Genomic DNA, 20,639 nt, shown 5'->3' with positions numbered 1-20,639 from the left:
CCCAGGATCATCAGATCTCCACCGGTAGCATATGCTGAAATTTGGCTCTGATAGGACTCTCTAGGCATGGAGATGCAAGATGTGAGCGTAAGGGTCCTCCAGGATGGTAAATAGATTGCTACGTGAGGAATAGAAGAATCTAATCCTCCAGACTACTAACTAGCACTGCCAACATAGATGCCTTGGGTCAAGATATCCCAGGCATCATCAGAGGTAAATCCTTGGACAGACCCTGTCCAAGGCTTCCATCCAAGGTATTCTTTTGCACTGAGAATTGCCTCAGATCAAAACCTTGGGAAGCTGCTGTCCAAGGTTTGGCATCCAAGGATACCTCGGATTTTTCAATCTGAGGTAAATATGTTGGTGGTGTAGAGATGAACACAGTACAAGTATGTCTACATATAAGCATATGGTAAAGTGCTCATAACACCACATCCCCTTTAAAGCTTCTTCAAACAAAAAAAATCAAAATCAACAATTAATTTACTTCAGCAATCTTCTTCTCCTTCAAAGCAAACTCAATCTACTCCTCAATATCAATCTCAAACTGAACCTCAACCAACGTAAGTCTTGTCTTTCAAAGTTGAATATCAGTTAACTTCCATCAAACTAATCTGATCTTTCTCATTCATTCTGAATCATTGTTAGTTATATTAATTAGAGCAACACTGGGAGGTTTTACAGCTGTGATTGATACACTCTTATTCAGTCCATTGAAACCACAAAACTGGATGGGGTACACATCCATTCAGAATCTACATCTTTGAGCAATGGTTCATCATGATCTTCAAAACCACCTCTATACTTCACTATCTGAGCTTGCCAGTTGACCTCTCCACTCAGCAGGATCAGTAATATTGGCAACATGGATGAAGATTTGAGATACCTGCATTCACATGATCAATCCTAAATTGCAGTCTCATGCCATGGTACATGTTGAGGGTGCATATGTTGCAGTCCTTGGGGAACTATGGGAGAACAGCAGAAACTCATTGGGTGTCCAATCACCTTATCACGGGACCCATATTTTGCACAAGTATGTCAATCCCCTAGTGGATTGGGCAAAGTGAAGGAAAAGTGATCCATGGAAACTTTGTTCATACACAATCCAACCGCATCAGATATGTGGTTCAGCTGTTTTTGTTTTACCATTTTTGGAACTGTTGGGCAGTGGCATACAGTGGTTGGCATGTAAAGGACATGTGGTCCTCACTTGAAGTGAAGTTCTCACCGAGGGAATGTGGGTTCAGATGCCACGTAGTGGACTTGATTTCTCTAGAACCCAAGGAACTAATATTGAATTGCCTGAATCCAAAGGATATCAAAATGATATCAGTTCTCAATTCCCTAAGAGCATCCACTATGGTTGTGTTCACGTGATTTCGCATCAGTTTAACGCTAAAAGACAGACAGGTCCACTATGGACCTGTTTTAGACCTGTGGTCTGTACAACCGTGTCAAATCTTGTGCCCGACGTGTTCAGATCTATGCAAGCCTACAACTTGATATATTGTAGGAACTAGGGAAAGCAGACAATAAATCATCCCATAGCGGATTTCATGTGGTCACCAACTTTGGTAAAACACACATGATCAAACTTTCCGCTCAGGAACACAAAATTTACAATAAAACACTCCCACCATAGTGGGTGCTCTAAGCAGTCAGTACAATGCACACTTTGAATGAAAATGAGATGTAACAATTTGTTAAGTCTTGAGTTTATGTGTCTAATTGAATATTGTGGTATATGTTTATAGTTGAAGTGTATGCTTGTAATGTTTAGTGCATCATTACATGGTGTTTTACAGTTTGATTTGTGCTAATCATCATTAAATCACCTGGCATCTGGGTAGGTAGATGTAAACAAGATTGGAGGCAAGGCTTATGAATAAGGGAAGCTCAGGGGTATTTATATGGCAGTTGTACAAATGGATAGGAATTTTTTTGATATGGTTACTTTTTACTTTGGTGTTTAGCATTGGTTAATGCCTTGAGTGATGGGAAGCAGGTTGGTATGATATGTGAAGCTTAGTAGCAGTGTATAGTTTGCTTGTGTCAAAGCTGTTAATTTGCATGGGAATAAAAGGTTGTGGGGCTGTTTATCACTTGCGTGATGTATACAACCAGTCCCTTGGTGTGTCCCTATGTGAGATTCTTGATAGATGAGTCACAATTTGAATTGCCATGAGCATAACATTGAGTGACAATTGATTTCATATGGCAGTGCGGTGCCTGCCCCTAATCTGGCTAGTGATACATTTATACATAAAAAAATTACTCTTTATGAAAAGTCAAAGATCAGTCTCCTTTATAGGCAGTCAGGCGCTACAACCCCAACAATTTGATTGCATCCAATGGTGTGAAAGCCCTTCAAAAAATGGGTACCGACTGAGCTAACCGGGCTTGTGGTTGATTTTCATTCATTGGTTTCACAGAGCACGTCTCATGCAGCCCCTAGGGATAGCAGAGTGGTGGTATTGAATGATTGGCAAAGCCAAGGAAGTCAGTAACATTTGTGAATCCTCAAAGAATCAAGTGCTTTGAGGCATGGGAGCTGAAGAGAAATCAAGACCAAGTGCACACCATTTGTTTTTCTACAACAACCATGATGAAGTCAAATTATGTAAAAGCTTTCTCAAAAGTTCCCAATCAGAGTGACTTCTTAAGTCTAAGAAAACTCTCATCAAAATGATTTCAGAGTATCCCTATCATAGAAAATTGTACCAAAAGATGACGGGTTGATAAATTTAGATCGATTCCACTTAATGCTTTGACTCCAGACAGTCTTGGGGGCAACTGTCGTCATAAGTTTTTTTTGAAATATATTACAGGTCACAAATCGCAACAGCTCATGAACCATGTTCGCCAGTAACAAAAGCTTTTTGAATTACAGAGCAATGTGGAGTTCTAAAGGTCTTGAACACATGGCACTCGGCTATCCTGGGCAAAAGCGCGAAAAGAGTTACATGGACCAGCTTTTGAAACTGGTATGTCCCTGTGGATCAGCTACGACACAAATGGTGGCTAACCATACCCGATAAGGATGGGTTTCTTCTTGCAAGAGCCAGATAACCAGAGAAAGTCACAACTAAAAAAGGAAATGAACAGACAAAAACACATATCCAGAAGACTACATGGATTGGATGTGTGAAGAACTTTACAAGTTTGTAGCAGTTTGATATACAAGATAGAGAGGTGAAGCATCATAACACAATCACCCAAGGAAACCTCAACATGCACCACCACCTTTGACGAGAGCATTGAATTTAAAAGCAGAGTTGAAATATTGTCCCTTGACCACCGCAGAGTTCCTAGCTATACACGAGTCTACTATTCTTTGTGCCATATCCCCAAGTTCACCACAGTTTCTTGTGATCGAGTTACTATTCTAGATATCAACGAGGTCAAAAAGAAACGATTCAGAAACTGGATCAATTGTTTGTAACATCCTTGAGAAAAAAACTAGCTCACATCGTTACAAAATGTCACATAAGATCCGTAATTGCAACCTAAGCGAGTGCAAACTGCCGGACCGGCTGCAGCGGTGCATTGAGCGTTACCCATCCCTTTCAGCCGACTTATAACACTTTTGAGATCCCTGTAAGTAGCCATATCACCGGCTGGGTCACAAATAATCTACATTGAGAAGTTGTTTTGGTTTCAATCAGTCGATATCTTCATCCTCAGAAAGAGGGTCTTCTAGAAGGCTTACATTGTCTCTCTTTTGAAGTTCGTGTTGTGAATCATAGTTATCTTCCTTCTTCTCAAATTTCTCTTGCGCATAGTTAGGATTTATGGCGATGATTTCCTCATAGATTGACTCTACAGTCCCATGGAAAGTGTAAATTTCACCTCCTGGAACCACTTCTCCCTTCCAGACCAAATCGACAGTCTTATAGTCTGGAATTGAGGTAGGATTACCAGAGACCTGAACGAAATGAAGTGATCAGCTTTGAGTGATTTGGAAATTCAAGTCACAAAAAGCAATTGCTGAAGCTACTCACAAACGACAAGACGACTGATGCAAACACGAAGGCAAATAATTTCATTTTGATTTATGAAAGTGTTAAAACTCTGTTAACCGATTAATCAAGAAGGTGGTGAAGGATGACGATTTTTTGGATTTAAGTGAGCTGGATCAAGAAGGTGGGATGATGAATTGTTTGGATTCAAGCGAGCTGATGGATAGAGGATGGAGGCGAACATTTTGGTGGATGAATGTGGCTCATTTTATATCATCCATGAATGTTTTTTTCCACCACATCATCGACCATCCATCCTGAAGGTTTTTTCTATACATCCAGGAAGGTCTCTCCTTTCAATACTGTCGCTTGAGATTTTCCTAAGGATCTTACACCTTCGACACAGCGATCTGATCAGTCTTCTACCTCGATGTGCTGTGATGAACTCTCGACTCAGGCAAAATCATGTAAAGGGCTAGTGTTTTTTTGGTGGCTGGTGCCCTCCGATATACCGGTCATTGAGGTATAAAGTTGATCATGGTACTGGTGATGACAGACATTTGAAAGGTGGGCCGAGAAGAGGATCGTCATGTAAGTCACTGCACAGTGCATACATATCTCATTCCACTTTTTGATGCTGTGAGCTCCTCGTCTGCACTGATCGTTCCTGCCCTTTACTACAATCTATGTACACAGCGACCAAGTCATCAACCATCTTCTACGATCTCATCTCGAGTGTCAATGTCCAACACAAGGCATGAGGTAAGTCAGAGATTCCAATAGAAATTATGTGGGGGTCTTCAAAGCTATATGTTCTGGGACCGGCCAAATATACTTTTTTCCCCACAAGAAAAAACAAGAAATCAAATAAGAAAACTATATCCATGTACATGTGTAGCTTTGAGTACTGTAAGTGCCTATGCATTGAAGGGATTTAAATAACTAAAGGACAAAATGAGTTGAAACATGATACAACAAAGATTTGCACTGGATTTGGACTCATAAGACCAATGAATGTAATAAAATAGGCAGGGGCAGATGTCTGAAGAATCACGACACTTAGTGAGTATGGGCACTATAAAGCCAGGATCACTAGAGAGTGAGATAAGAGAAAGTAGGCACCTGAAGAATCACGACACTTAGTGAGTATGGGCACTATAAAGCCAGGATCACTAGAGAGTGAGATAAGAGAAAGTAGGCACCTGTAGAAAGGTGCGCGAGAAAGATGAGACAATGATTGAGTAATTTATTATAAGGATCACTAGAGAGTGAGATAAGAGAAAGTAGGCACCTGAAGAATCACGACACTTAGTGAGTATGGGCACTATAAAGCCAGGATCACTAGAGAGTGAGATAAGAGAAAGTAGGCACCTGTAGAAAGGTGCGCGAGAAAGATGAGACAATGATTGAGTGAGGAAAACGGAACAACAATCATGAAGCACATCTTTTATACGGTAAGTTTCTCTAGACATAGGTTTGCGATACATGAAGTACAGCCGTTGTGAGAACTAACGGTAACTTTTTTTTATTTTGTGTTGTGTCGAGATTTAATCCAAAACTGGCAAAAACTAAAAAAAACTCCTTTTTGACCATGAGTACCGTGAGATACAGGCATATTGCAGGAGCCAAAACAAGGTTTAGGCCTGTGAGATCAAAAAAAACTGAGTTTTGGACCAAAGATTAAACTCTAGTTAAAACTCGGCGACACCCATCACCTCAAAACTTACCAATAGTTCTCACAACGGCTGTAATTGTGACTCTCATTCACCGCTTTGGGATTAGTTAAAACGAAATAAGAAACATAGAACAAAAAGAAACAAATAGAAGGAAAAGCTCAAAGCGGACAGGCTGGATGGTTACTAGTGCTATGAAGAGAAAATACGGTTCTCAATACCCCCCCTCAATAGTAAGCATCCTAAGTTCTAAATAAGCTGAGAATATATTGATGTTGAGGCTTGTGAAGTGACTTGGTGCAAACATCAGCTAGCATCTCCTTAGTTGACACGTAAGTAGGTAAAATGGTTCCATCATGTACTTTTTCTCTAATCCAATGCAGATGCACAGCAAAGTGTTTTGATCGATCTTTGAATAGAGGATTTTTCTGTAAGGCTAAAGAAATTTGATTGTCGCATAAAAGAGGTGTGCTTGCTGATTGAGGACATCCAAGATCACTGAGTACCCTTCTTAAAAATATCGCTTCTTGAGCAGCCTCATAAGCTGCACGATACTCGGCCTCAGTTGATGAAGTTGATACCGAAGCTTGCTTGCGAGATTGCCAACTAACGCAGCCACCCCCTACATGAGCAATGAATCCAGTGGTTGACCGACGAGTAGTTGGACATCCAGCGTAATCTGAGTCAGCGAAAACTTTGAGTTCAATCGGACCACCACCTAATACCAGACCATCATTATAAGTACCTTGCAAGTAACGAAGTACACGTTTAAAAGCTGCCCAATGATTAGGGCCAGGTTTCTTCAAATGTTGAGCCAACTGACCAGCTGTGAAAGCCAGATCAGGTTGGGTGCATAAGACTAGATAGTTCAGAAGGCCTACCGCTCGGTTGTAGTTCAGTCCTGAATTGAGAAATTCTTGATGGTCGGAATCAGAGGCAGGTGTTAAGTAGGAGCCAGGGATCATCGTAGTCGACACAGGATGGCAATCAGACATGCCATACTCCTCAAGCATGTTCAGTATGTATTTGTCTTGAGTGAGTGTTACAGTTTTGGCCAGTCGATCACGCTCCATACGCATGCCGAGATAGAAAGAGCATTCGCCCATATCTTCCATCTTGAAGCGAGTTTGAATAAGATCAGAAAAGCGTTGAGTATTGACTCCCATGACGAGCATGTCATCTACATGCAGATGAACAAAACATCTCCAAGATGGGTCGGACGAGATAAACAAACAAGGGTCGGACTGCGAAGGAATGAAATTGATAGTTGCAAAGAAATCCTTAACCATGATGTACCAGCACCGAGGCGATTGCTTCAAACCATATAAAGTCCGATTCAGAAGCAGCACAATGTTCTTACCAGTCATCTTCGGAGTGTAGCCTTGCGGTATTTTGACGTAAAGTACTTCTTCCGGAATTCCGTTGAGAAAAGCACCAACAGCATCCATGAGTTGGATCTCAAGATCCTCAGTTCCACAAACACTAAGTGCAAGTCGCATACTTGAGGCTCGTCCCGTTGGGGCATAGGTTTCATTATAATCTAGACCAGGTATTTGCGAGAAGCCTTGAGCGCATAAACGAGCTTTGTGTTTGATAATGACGTTGTCTTCATTAGTCTTCAATCGGAAGGCCCAAGTCGTTCCAAGAGCATGGGCACCGGCAGGTAGTTCCATTTTGGTGAATACACCCATCTCGATGAGTGCCGAGAGTTCCTTTTGGATGGCGATTTCCCAGGCTTTGGAATCAGGTCAAGACATGGCTTGTCGGTAGGATTGGGGTTCAGACGGTTGACTTCGAGCGACGTTTGCTCTCCGTTTGTGAGTGATGATGTTGGACATGTCAATGGCACTCGAAATGGCTTTGGGTGCTGGAATAGTGGCTGGTATCATCTGGAAGGATGGTCGGTTAGTAGAACCAGTAGGTTCAAGTCGCTCAAGCGGAGGAGTGGGTTCTCTGGATGGTGGATCAGGTGTTGGTGTGCGAGGCGGAGTGTCAGGTGGTTCAGGAGTTGGGTCACGAAGAGGTTGTTCAGGTGGCTCCGGAGTGTGGTTTTGAGAAATAGAATTAGTTAAACCTTCATCAACCGCTGGGGAAAGATCTTCATCGTAGCTGAGTGAATGAATAGGTGAGGGAATAAGAGGTTCTTCAGCCTGACTGAACTCGTCGTCTTCTTCTAAAGTTGAGTGTAAGCCTGAGTCGAATCTACTATCAAAATGAGCTCGTACGATTGGATCGGCAAAAGGGAAAACTTCTTCGTTAAAGACCACATCATGACTGTAGACTACTCGTTGCTCATCAAGAAGCCATACACGATAATTATGCATAGACCCTTGATACCCTAAAAGAACACCCTTCTTTGCCACGTCAGAAAACTTACTAGCTCTTCGTTCCTTGCCCACATGCACATAGGCCAAGCAACCAAATACGCGAAGATGGGAGTAAGAAGGAGGTTTACCAAACCAAGTTTCATAAGGTGTGACAAAGTTATCTCTAGCAATAGGAGTTAAGTTTTTGAGATAGACAGTGGTAGATACAGCTTCAGCCCAGAAAAGTAGAGGAAGACTGGCTTGTTTAAGTAATGCTCGAGCTCTTTCAGAGGTGGTTCTATTACCTCTTTCGGAAATGGAGTTTTGTTGAGGTGTATAAGGTGCGGTAAAATCCATCTTAATGCCTTCATTCTTAAGAAACTCAGTGAACTGATTTGAAGTGTACTCTCCTCCGTTGTCATTGATCATGGTTTTGATCTTCAAATTGGTTTGATTTTCAATAAGGGCTTTGAATTGAACAAAAGATGAAAAAGTTTGACATTTAGATTTTAGAATATAGACAAATTTGAAATTTGAGAATTGATCCGTGATTTTAAAGTAATATTTTCCGCCGCCAAGAGAAACAGGAGAAATTAAGCCACTCAAATCACTATGTAACACAGATAAGCGATCACAGGCTGTGGGAAGATGACCTTTAAAAGGGAGACGGTGATGTTTGGAAAGTACACAAGATTCACAAGGATCAGAGAATTTTAAACCGGGAAAAGCTTTTTCAAAAGGGATAGGACCGGGATGACCTAGGCGTCTGTGAAGAGTGACTGAGTTAGTGAAGTTGGTCGTGGCGAGAGAATGCAGCGGTGACTTGCCTAAGTTCAGATTAATCTCCATAACTCCACTTTTGGTATCTCCAGTAAGTACCACATTAGAATCAAGAATAACGTTGAAACTAGCGCTCGGAGTAAATATGAATGTGCAACCTTTTCTGACAAGAGCAACCATGCTGACGAGATTTGTTTGAAGCTGGGGAACGTGAAGACAGTCGGTAATGGAAATGGTTTTACCGTCATGAGTTCCGGAGACGGTTCCAATTCCAACGGCGTTGATTTGTTGACCGTTGGCGACATTGATGGTGGCGTGGCAAGGTCGATAACTAACAAAGCTAGATTGTAGGCTAAACATGGATTGAGAAGCGCCTGAGTCAAGAACAGGTTTGCCGGTAAGGGTAGCATTGAAGACGTAGGTAGCGAGGACCGTACCACTTATCGTAGCATTCGCTGAACCACGAGAAGAGTTTCGATTGTTTCGAGAAGGTTTTAACTCGGGATGCAATTGATAACATTTTTCTTCAGAATGAGCAGTTAAAGGATTATGACTACCATTTAAGCAGCGCTCATAGGTAGGAGTAGAACGACGCTCGGCGATTAGGGCAGCAGGACTAGGAGTAGAAGCAGCACCGGGTTGATTATCAAGCACAAGTTGTTGTAGATGCTCAAAAACTTGATCGAGAGAGAGAAGGGTATCTGAAGTCTCAGCAGTGTGCGATAATAAATCTCGAGTGGAATGATAGCGAGGAGAAAGTTTAGAGAGAAGCATGTGGGCGAGAATATCATCATCGATTTTAAACAAAACCTCCGTCATTTCATGAGTGATGCGTCAGTATTCAATGAGAAAAATTTCAAGAGAGTTATCTGCACATTTGAGATTAAGAAATTTACGCAAGATACGAGCTCGGTTACGAGCTTTAGTGGAGGCGTAGAGCTTAACCAAAGCATCCCAGATAGCTTTGGGATCTTTGATGTTAGTCGAGTTGATAACAAGGGCTCGGTTTTCAGGGCTTAGTTTGCGAGAAATGAAACCGGCAGCCTTCTTTTGTCGTTTGAGATAAGCAAGTTTTACCTCATCAGTTGCGTCGTCTGCAGGTGCAGCTTTGGTGCCATCAACAATGGCATCGAGATCCCATTCCATAAAATGAGCAAGCATCAGTGGAGACCACCTTTGCCAGTCATGCTCCAGAGGAGCAATGTCCTTGGCTTCGGAAGCCGAGTTGAGATTGGACATATTGAGAATTGGGGCTGGAAAGTTGGAGCGAACTGGAGATTGTGCTGAAGATGTCGATGGTGCAGTAGAGTCGTCGAGAGTTTGATTGTCGAGGACTTGATTATCACTCATATAAAGTGGTAGCGCTGAATCTGTTTAAGATGTGCTGGCTGGGCTCATAACCTAATAAAATAGGCAGGGGCAGATGTCTGAAGAATCACGACACTTAGTGAGTATGGGCACTATAAAGCCAGGATCACTAGAGAGTGAGATAAGAGAAAGTAGGCACCTGAAGAATCACAACACTTAGTGAGTATGGGCACTATAAAGCCAGGATCACTAGAGAGTGAGATAAGAGAGAGTAGGCACCTGTAGAAAGGTGCGCGAGAAAGATGAGACAATGATTGAGTAATTTATTATAAGCAACGAACATCAAAGTAGTGAAGTAGACAATAATGCAAACCTGAAGAATCACGACACTTAGTGAGTATGGGCACTATAAAGCCAGGATCACTAGGGAGTGAGATAAGAGAAAGTAGGCACCTGTAGAAAGGTGTGCGAGAAAGATGAGACAATGATTGAGTGAGGAAAACGGAACAACAATCATGAAGCACATCTTTTATACGGTAAGTTTCTCTAGACATAGGTTTGCGATACATGAAGTAATTGTGACTCTCATTCACCGCTTTGGGATTAGTTAAAACGAAATAAGAAACATAGAACAAAAAGAAACAAATAGAAGGAAAAGCTCAAAGCGGACAGGCTGGATGGTTACTAGTGCTATGAAGAGAAAATACGGTTCTCAATAGAATGATGCTTGAATGATAAACTTCAATAAAAACTGAGCAGAGACAATGGAGATATAATGTCCAATTTAAATAGATTTGATGAATTTGCAACTCTTATGCTAAGTGCAGGCTTTTGTAACTGCATGAGTTATATCACCTTGAGGGAAGAGATTCCGATTACGAGGTTTGGGATCGGTGAAGTACTTTTTTTCGAAAAACAAAACCAAAAAGAGGTTTGATCAAGACCTGGATCATATAAAAGAACAACAAAGATTTGATTAAATTAGATCAAAAACTTACTGCTGTACCAAAATATATTCGTGAGTCAATCTCATACGTGAAAACTGAAATTCCACTGAATTTCTTAGTGGGGATCGAGCCTGCATGAGTGACGGTTTTCCAATTGTCATGTGATTTTAAGACCTAAGACAACAAGAAAAACGCGAGAAGGTTCATTTCTAGAGTCTGTATGCCTGTGAGACATAAATCATTTTCACTTACTTCTACTTGGTTTAGTGCACAATTATTAAGAAGTAAACAAGTCCCTTTACTAAAGCTAGGAATAAACACTCCGTCTGCGATCGTTGTTTTGGGTAAATAATCACCTTTTGGGATGAAAGGCTCAACTTTAGGTGAATGAATATCAAAAGACTAGATTGAGATCAAATTGAATTAGTGAATTGACGAGTAGATAATTTACTAGAATAATCTCAAAATTTACTTCTAATTTTCCATTTTCATTATTCCAAACAATTAAAGTATTGGAGTTGACTAATTCAATACCAGTTATGCCCATGGTCTTTGGTTTGGGTTGCATTTTCATGTAAAAAATTGAAGTTTTTTGAGTCTTTGGATCAAATTTCAGGATGGTTTGACCTGAAATAAAAGACAAAATGATTCAGGTTCTAACGATATATAATGGAAACATCCTATAATTCTTTTTTGTCTTTCAAAGACAAATTGAAAATAAACTGCTTACCAAAACTAATGCTTATGTATACATTTCCCTCGTGATCAGTTGTCTAGACAGGAAATCCATAAGGCACAATATGATAAACATTACGCTTTTTGCAAACAAACATCACGGGAGAGACAGTGAAAGCAAAGGAACTCGACATACCGCATCTTGTGCCCCACCTGCTTCTATACCACCGTTCACACGCTGGACCTCTTGAAGAGCAGGGTTCAAATCGACATTGAAAACAATTTTATCGTTTGTGTCGATCCCAACAAGTCCAGCTGGACCTGAAATTTGACTAACCCCAAAGTATCGTAGACATTAAACATCAATAAAGAATTCCCAAAAACCAAGCGAGATTTGAATTAATATGCAAGATGTATGCTTACGCTCCATTTGTATCAAAAGCGGAAGCAGCATTCACAATAGCCCAAATTAAAGGACTTGATCTGTCGGCTTCAATACCCGAGACGTGGGTGTTGGGCTGACCAGTAACAGAAGGAATAGTGATTTCTTTGAAATTTTGCCTTTTTGGATCATATTTCACCACAGTTGCTTTATAAACCGCACTGTAGTACATCATCCCAGTACTTGGAAGACTGGCTCCATTTTCTGGATCTGGTCACCAAATCAAATCAGTTTTACATCAATGAGTTTGGAGTTTGAAGATCACTTACAAAGACCTTCAAATTTCAAGTTTATAGTTCCGCCTGACACCGCGCTCAAACGATTGTACCAAATCAGAAAGACGGCGAGCGCAAGGATTCCATATGGTTGGATCATATCGTCTAAGAATAGGAGTCAACGCGTCCAGCAAGGAGGGAGTGCAACAAATGTTAGTCCAACCGAAACTGATGATAATTTTTGTCTGTCCAAGCTGAAGGGTCCTAAAACAATATGATAATCTAGTTTTAGTCAAATTGAGGTATTGTATTGACGTCCGCGAAGCAAGATGTTGAGAAACAAGCGCTCGACGTTAGGATGAACTGAGCCAAGCAAAGAACCTTGAAAGGAACATATAGGGGAACTTCATGCCACTTTATACCATATTATATGAGTCATCATCATTTTGGGTTTACGTGCTGCCATTCGAATGAGTGTAAGAGTGAGACTTAAGTAAGATCGATTGCGGAAATTATGTATCAGCGGTTCATCTCGACACGCTTTCAAATTTCATCCATCATTGCGCAATGCGAACCTCGGCAAAACAGAACTCGATCCTTTACTCTCAAAATTCTGAGATTTGGGTTTCGAGTTACCATACAAAATGTGTTTTAGCGTCGATTGGTGACTTCGGGGGTCGAATCCGTTGACCATTTTCTTTTCGTATGCAACAATCACTCACAGGCACGAGCCGCCTTCGAGCGCGACATCGACAACCAGGCTTCAAGGAGGAAAAAACACCTAGGATGGACAAGCGTCTCAGGAGAACCCCCTCTACACAATTGCACCGAACCTCAAAATCATTCTCACACCATACTTCACTGCCCTTCTTCATGTCTTCCCCTTTTTACACACGTATACTAGATGAAATAGTCAACAGCTACCTGTCCCCTACCCAGCTGGAGGGGTTTTACCAGTGCTGGACCATATATGCTGTGTTTGATAGCCTTACGGCTCAAAAAGTACTTTAAACAATGCAAAAAGGTGTTGTGGTCACATCTTTAACTCAAGCCACGAAAAGTCTTTCGGAAAATATTAAATTCACAAAACTTACTAAAGATGGATCCAACTTCATTGGTGTATTGTCAACAGAAAGAGTGGTAGAATTGGAACTCATTATCATGATTGGAGGAAACTCAACAATCATTTGACCTACAGTATCAATGTATTATATCCTCAAAAATACAAAATGCCAGCTACAAAGGTTAATTCAACTGAGGTAGAAAGTTCAAGCAATGCATGTACTGGCAATATCAATGAATTCTGGAGGTCTTGGCTTACCAGAGGTTGAAATCAATATCCCAACTGAGTACTTGCTTGATGGTGGAGCAATGGATGCTATAAGCAACAACCATTCCCTGCTCACTGACTTCCAACCCCTTGCAAAACCCATTACTGTTCACACAGCGGCTAATGACTCTGATGCCATGATTGTGGGTAAAGCCAGACTTCCAATGGTGACTGAAGAAGGTGAAACAGCAACAATCAAGAATGTTTATTACTGTCTGAAAGTGACCACAACTATTGTTTAACCAGGGGCAAACAGGGTGCAAAAATATCAATGGATGAGAAGAACAATTATCAAATTGAATTAAAGTCAGGCAAAGTTATACATTCAGTTCACAAGAACAGACATTAGTTTACCAATAAACATAGAAAACCATAGAATAATTGTAGTAAATTTCCTTCTTCCATTTGTGCACTGCAAGTGCCTGCAGAATTATCAAGCTTATGGCACAACCATAATTATGCAATGGACTCCATAACACCATACAAACTTCTCCACAGGAAAAACCCACAACTTGACATCATACAAACTTCTGGATCAACTGTTCATGTTCAATACAAATCAAATATCACCAGGAAAACTGGAAGATAGAGGACAAAGATGAACATTGGCTGAGTGTGTCACATGTGAAAAAGGTTGGTTATTTTAAGGGCCAGCATCAAAAACACTCATTGCATCAGCCATAGCAAAATTTCTGTATGAAGACAACATCAAAAATAACAAAGAACCATCACATACAAAGACTAGTTTTACATCATTGAAATCATTAAACAAGCTCATGAATCAAGATCTCGCAAACAAATGAAACTTAAAGCACATACTATGCATTGAAACTTGGCAAATTTACCAAAGAAATTGTGATTGACAAGCAATATGTAGCAGCAAAGCATGAAATAGATGTAAATGAATATATCAAAATACCAAAGCCACTGGGTCATAAACTGAAGAAATGAAATCAAAAGAAACAAGTAGATAGACAGAAGCATGTGATGCAGAAATGGGAATGATGGCAAAAATGGGTGTCTGGCGGGTAGTTGATAAGCCGTCAAATTTAGTGCTGATCAATCTCAAGTAGGTTTTTGCTTACAAGAAACCTAATGAAAAAGTAATCTAACCAAGTTTAAAGCCAGAATAGTAGCAAAAGGTTGCAACCAAAGAGAAGATATTGAGTACACTGGGACCTTTGCTCCAACCACAACTTTTGCAGGTCTCAGGATCATGTCAACCATTGCCAATTTGCTGCACATCAGAACTGGCCTGTACATCCATTTCACATCACATATGTTTACCTACACACACAGCCCCCAGCTAATATGTAGTCACTGGCAGGCCAGAGACTACCAATGACTGCGACAAAATCATAACAGAATTACAAAAAAAATATGCAAGGTCATCAAATGACATCAAAAAATTTGTTCACACCTGCTCCTATATTCACAGATCAAGAATGTATAATTCACTAACCTTCAATGAGTTATCAAGCTACTAAAAAAACAAGATCAAAAAGAGAATTTTTTCACTGTAAGCAAAAGTTTATCTTCAAAACACATCAATATAAATAGGAAACGACTCGGGCCACACTCATCTTTGCTACGGCCACACTTCACGTGACTTGGCTACACATACATACAAGTATTCCGTATTAGAATTTTAGTATTAACCACACTACATGTAACTGTGCATATTTTTTTCTTTGATAATCAAAGGATTGGGAAACGAGCGGGAAGAGTGAGGTGGAAAAGGGATGATTTAAATGTAATCGTTGAACAGTCATGTTTGATCAGGTTTGATCATGATCGCTCAATGCATTGTATATCGAGTTGGTTACAATGAATTGTTTCCGTGATGCGAGACAGTAGGTAACAAGAGACCTTGAGGAAGGTTATTGGAAAGTCAATTTGAGTTGGATGGTATGGGAGTGAGGCAGGGAATCAAACGCTTAGTCAAGACCACCAATTAGTTTGCTGAGTTTTTCACATCACCCAAGGATTTCTCAGGAATAGAAGACTTTAAAGATTTAGACTGGATCAAAGTGATCATATGATTGTTTTTAATTGCACATGTTCACGGAGGCCTCTTTGAGGGCGCGGCGAACGCGCTTGTGAGGGGCTTTGTTAAGCTTACATAGTGAAACACAAGTTCATATCTTGAGTAAGTAGTTGGTAAACAGTAAAAATCAAGCTTGGGGTCGATTTGCAGACTCCTGCAATTTAAGTCGATGGCGATTGTGAGCATAATCCAGCATTATTACGCTGATGAACTTCCGGATTAGATTCTTCAAGAGTTTGTAATTGTTATTCAAGCATTTCAGCTTCCATGAAATAATCATGTCAAGCGTTCACCGTATGTCCAATTAATGTTTTAGAGATGGTGGTGGTGGTAATGGCTGTGTTGGTTCTCCCTGAATCATTGATCTGGAATGTGAATTTGAAGGCTAGTAAATACATGTATGTAGTATGTGTAGCCAAGTCACGTGAAGTGTGGCCGTAGCAAAGATGAGTGTGGCCCGAGTCGTTTCCATATAAATATAAAACAAGATCGATAACATTGTCCACATTTTTCACCTTAGAACTTGCCTGTGATATTATGAGCTGTAATTGTAAATGAAAAGCTAGATCTAACATTGATCTTTGAGCTTTGAAGATGCTAGAGTCTGAGAAGCATCATATGACAGAAATCATTATGAAATTCAATTTATATGGATAAGAAAGTAGTTTAATAAGAGTTTTGTACATATCTTTGTTCATATGTAGGTCAAAAATTTACAAAAACTCTATTACAGCGACTAAAGGATTTCATGGCAGTTTTTGGCCTCTTTGTGTCGCACCCGGATTTTACTCTATTGTCCAAAACTTGAAATCTTAAGTTTTTGGACGTCCAACCTTGTAGTTCAATATGTCTAAAGCTGTCTAAACCGTCTCTGTCTTGGCTCATGCCTGACAGATTCTAGAAAGAAACCGGCTCCGGCATGGCTGTCAATCCATGGACCGGACCCTTTCCTGACCACTTCAGGGTCGGACTTCATAATCAAGTTGTATTCAACCGTTATGTAAATCTCCAGCCGCTTTTCTTCCCACACCTTTCTCTGCCCCTTGTTCTCAATCCACCTCACCTTTCGATTTCCATCTTCACCACCGTTCACCAGCCTTTGCCACCAGTCAGCAACCGGTGGTGCAGCCGGCGTTTGCACGAAACTTGTATCTTGCAACACCACCAGTCTCAGAACGAAACGACGGCTTCTTCAGTTGCCTGATATTGGGCCTTGTTTGGCTTGAACTTTATTTGTCGTTATCATATCACACAAGGAAGGGTTTTATACCATCAGGAAAGGTCAGCTTGCAGTTCATCCGCTCCACAATCATACTTATTAGACTTCGAGGGCTAGCTAACCATCAAATCATATTCATCTTTTTGTGGCATCCCTTCTTGCCATTCAAAAGCTTCATCTTGAATCGAACATGAAATCGATGACGACCATTTTCGTAATTTGTTTCGATTGAAGGCCATGAAGAAGAATTTCAATATATATCCCTTCAATTCCATCGATACATTTCATTTCAAATCATTACCTTTTTCAACATCAATCGATTTCCAATCTTTCCTTTCACAAACCTGTGGTTCACCTTTGGCTTCCATCTAGCCGTCAATTTCCGATATCGGCCACGACACGTTTCTTCGACTTCTATTGCTTTCAGTGGCTATTCTCTCGGTCGGAAACCAACACATCATATTGTACCTTTCAAAATCTGGTGGTTCAGCTGTGGCCTCGAAAGGCTTTGGTATTGGATTCTACCACGTCATCTTTCTTCGATTGCCAAATCTAGCACTAAACTCAGTTGGAACCAAATTGGCATTTCCAACGCCAATCAAGCTTGCCACCAGTTTGAAACCTATAAAGGCGCCCCTTGGTCTCAGTCTCCATCTCAAAACAAGCCACTTCCCAAATTGGTTATTCAAAAACATACAAATTACTTACCAAATCATCAATCCCTTTCTAACTCGTCTAGTCAGCTCTTTCTTGACCTTTATCTCTTCTCTATAAGTTGAAACCCAAGTCTGATGTTTGTTTTTCCTTTGGGTCTTTGATCGTTTTTTTTCCTTAGTTTGATTAGTCAAAAACCCATCTAGCCTTATAAAAGTCAGTCCTTGTGCTTCAATTTCTAGTGATAATCTTGCTCTCAGTCATCTGACCGAGTATCACTTTTGTTTTTTTTTATCAGAAATGTCTGAATCTGCTCAATCACCAAACACCTCCAACGGCAGCCAGGTCTTATCTGGCCATGTCAACTCGTGTAAGTGATACTATGTTACTTTATCTATTTTGAGCTTGTACGCAGGTAGAAGCATATAGACACTGAGCATTTCATTTGTCAGTGTTTGAACGTCCGTCATCCATATTTGATGGACCCGATGCGCCTGTCACCTTCATCAATGGCCCGTTGTTCCGCGAGGGCACCGATGCCAGGATCGCTTTCGACAAAAAGCACGAAGTGATTATCGGGGTTGTCTTTAAACTCCACGCTCACAACGGTCCACCTGCGGTCGAGCCTATCCCATCGAAGGTCACCAATGGCAGACGTGCCTCTGCGACTACCAAGACCCCTCTTGTGGATTCCAAGACTTTCAACAATGGTGAACCCATTGAGTTCAAGGCTTGCCTGTTTGGCAAGTCTTTGAATGACATGAAGAAACTATGTGCGAAGTTATGTGATGTCCATGCCCCGCTAATGGAGCAGCTTCTCTTAACCAGCGATATCGCACCTTCCATCATTTGGAAAGGTGTTGTCGGTCGCACCAAGGTTGTTCTGGATGGAAGTCGAGGCTGGTTCGGTTTTGTTGAGTTGCTAGAAAAGTCGAAGAAAAAAAGAGGTTCTGTGATGATCCTTCACGAGGATGAGACTTTGAAGGCTCAAAAGAACGCCAAAGTGAGTTAATAAGTTTTTCTTATTGTCCTTCTTCATGTTTCTCTCGTCTTTATGTTTTCCCTTTTGTGTGTTTAATCACATTTATGTGGTTAGTTTACTAATGGCAATGTCAATCATTTTCCTACAGGTCAATGCAGCGAAGCAGCTAATTGCCACAGCTGCAGGCCCAGCTTCGGGCAATGGCAATCAAGATCTTGAAGTGGTGAATGCCCGCTTAGAAGTAAGTTTTTCCTTTACACTCCAGTTACGTAAATTTTGGGTCAAACTAACCCTTGGTGGTCACAGGCGTCCCAAAAGTTGGTCAAGTTGCACGAGACCACTGCGGCCATTTATCGTCAGCACGGCGAGGTTTCCAACAGTGGCGATGGTGTTATTTTGGTAGCACCCTGGGACCCAAACTTTCAATACCGGTTCACCCTGCGATGTGCCTTCGAGTGGGCCAAAGCTATCGTGAGTTGCCTGTTGTTCCATATTACACATTCCTTGTGGATGTTAAACTGACCGCTTCAATCTCATATTTAGGAGGCCAAATTGGCCACGATCCATATGGCGCCTGATACGAAAGAGTATCGTGCGGAAATGGAGAAATCTCGAGTATTTCATCGCGCTATGGCTGTGCGTGACCGCGTTCAAATGCGTATTGGTGCTCGTCGGGCTGCTAGATCAACTCGTTCTTTCTTTGGCAAGGATGCCAAAGAAAGAACCAGCCCTACTCCTGCCGGTGGTTCGGGCGTCTGCCTGGTCATCTCCTCAGACGACCGTGTAATTTCCGAAACGGAAAGCGAGCATGATGCCGGTAAGAGTTATTTTGGTAACAAGGAGAACCGTGAGTAGCGCCTCTTATGATCTATATAACTAGCTTCCATCTGACAAGTCTCCTTGTATCTCTGTCTTTCTCTTATACCTCTGCATGTAGATCCCTCGGCCAGGAATGCAAAGCTCAAAGCTGAGATTAGCACGTCCAGCTTAGAGTTGCCCATTTTGGAAGGCAAGCCTAATCTGCCCAAAACCCAATATGGTAAGATTTCGTAGTTTTTTCACTGTCTGCTCTTTCTTATTCCTAAGGTTGTGCTCATGATGAAAACGATTCATTTAGTTACTGGTCGCTCTACAGGAAACGTGATTGAGTTAGATAACGGTGATGACTCTTCAGATATTTCCGACGGTATTGGTACCTCGGTGATTGCTTCTCACGAAGCGGCATTGGAGAATTTCCTTTACACTACTGGTATTCCCCCTGAAGATTTGAATACCCGCATGGGCTTAGCTGAAGCTGGGGTAGAGTCATGGACCGATCTCATCCCGTCCCTTCAGATGACTGAGGGGACTTTGGTTTTTCGAGGTGTTAACCGCAGTGTTGCAGGCCGTCTGCTTGCAGCTGCTGAAGCTCGTTACATGCGAATCACCAAAAGACAAGGTGAGTGCGCCCTTCATGACTTCCACTTCTTTCAGTTATTGATCACTGATCATCCGACTTCTCCTGCGTCTATTAATCATTTCAGCTGCCTGATGAATACCTAAATCGAAGAATCATACATGTTAAGTATGTAATCCTCTAAAGTCAAAGTTGTGTTGTTATCTTGCTATCCAATTTTCTGTCTCCTGTTTTATTCGGTCAAAAAAACCACAAGAATTTGTTAACTTCGCCAAAGTCCTATACACTGAAAGGAAGTTATCGTGCTTATCTAGTTATCCCAAAGTCTGCTTACCTCGTGCTTATCTTGCTATCCCAAAGTCTTGTTATCTTTGATAAAGTCCTATTCACAGAAAGGCAGTGATTGTGCTTATCTTGTTCTTGTTATGCCGAAGTCTTGTTATCTGCTTGTTCTCATCCAAAAAATCCAAAAAAAGTTGTTATCATTCCTAAAGTCCGATACACAGAAGGTACTTCTCATGTTATCTCCCCAAGAAACTTTCCAAAAATGCAAGTTATCCTGATATATTAGTCTCGCTATGATGTTCCACCAAATGGGTGTTTTGTGCCATGTCCGATATTGGACTTCAAAACCAGTTTCCCTAGTGACTCTCTTGAAGCCTAACCAAGGTCACAAATGTGGGTCCACGTTTGCTAAAGACTG

The 20,639-nt window shown here is 41.2% G+C and overlaps 2 protein-coding genes across 2 annotated transcripts; both read right to left on the bottom strand.

Annotated features, from left to right (window-relative positions):
* Window positions 1–3,229: 3,229 nt before the first annotated feature.
* On the bottom strand, window positions 3,230–4,049 carry MELLADRAFT_63784 (uncharacterized protein; the record flags this gene model as incomplete). Its single annotated transcript, XM_007410751.1, has 4 exons — window positions 3,230–3,388; window positions 3,472–3,636; window positions 3,713–3,928; window positions 4,005–4,049. The coding sequence occupies 4 exons, from the start codon at window positions 4,047–4,049 to the stop codon at window positions 3,230–3,232; spliced, it is 585 nt and encodes a 194-aa protein (XP_007410813.1).
* Window positions 4,050–10,846: 6,797 nt separating this feature from the next.
* On the bottom strand, window positions 10,847–12,468 carry MELLADRAFT_87631 (uncharacterized protein; the record flags this gene model as incomplete). Its single annotated transcript, XM_007410750.1, has 8 exons — window positions 10,847–10,930; window positions 11,028–11,150; window positions 11,229–11,378; window positions 11,449–11,603; window positions 11,707–11,749; window positions 11,848–11,983; window positions 12,075–12,303; window positions 12,363–12,468. 8 exons carry the CDS (start codon window positions 12,466–12,468, stop codon window positions 10,847–10,849), a joined length of 1,026 nt encoding a protein of 341 aa, XP_007410812.1.
* Between the last annotated feature and the right edge of the window lie 8,171 nt (window positions 12,469–20,639).

This window comes from Melampsora larici-populina, assembly GCF_000204055.1.
Source record: "Melampsora larici-populina 98AG31 unplaced genomic scaffold MELLAscaffold_22, whole genome shotgun sequence".
NCBI classification, from domain to species: Eukaryota; Fungi; Basidiomycota; class Pucciniomycetes; order Pucciniales; family Melampsoraceae; genus Melampsora; species Melampsora laricis-populina.
Note: the sequence above shows the minus strand (reverse complement) of the source record. Positions and strands in the feature narration are given on the sequence as shown.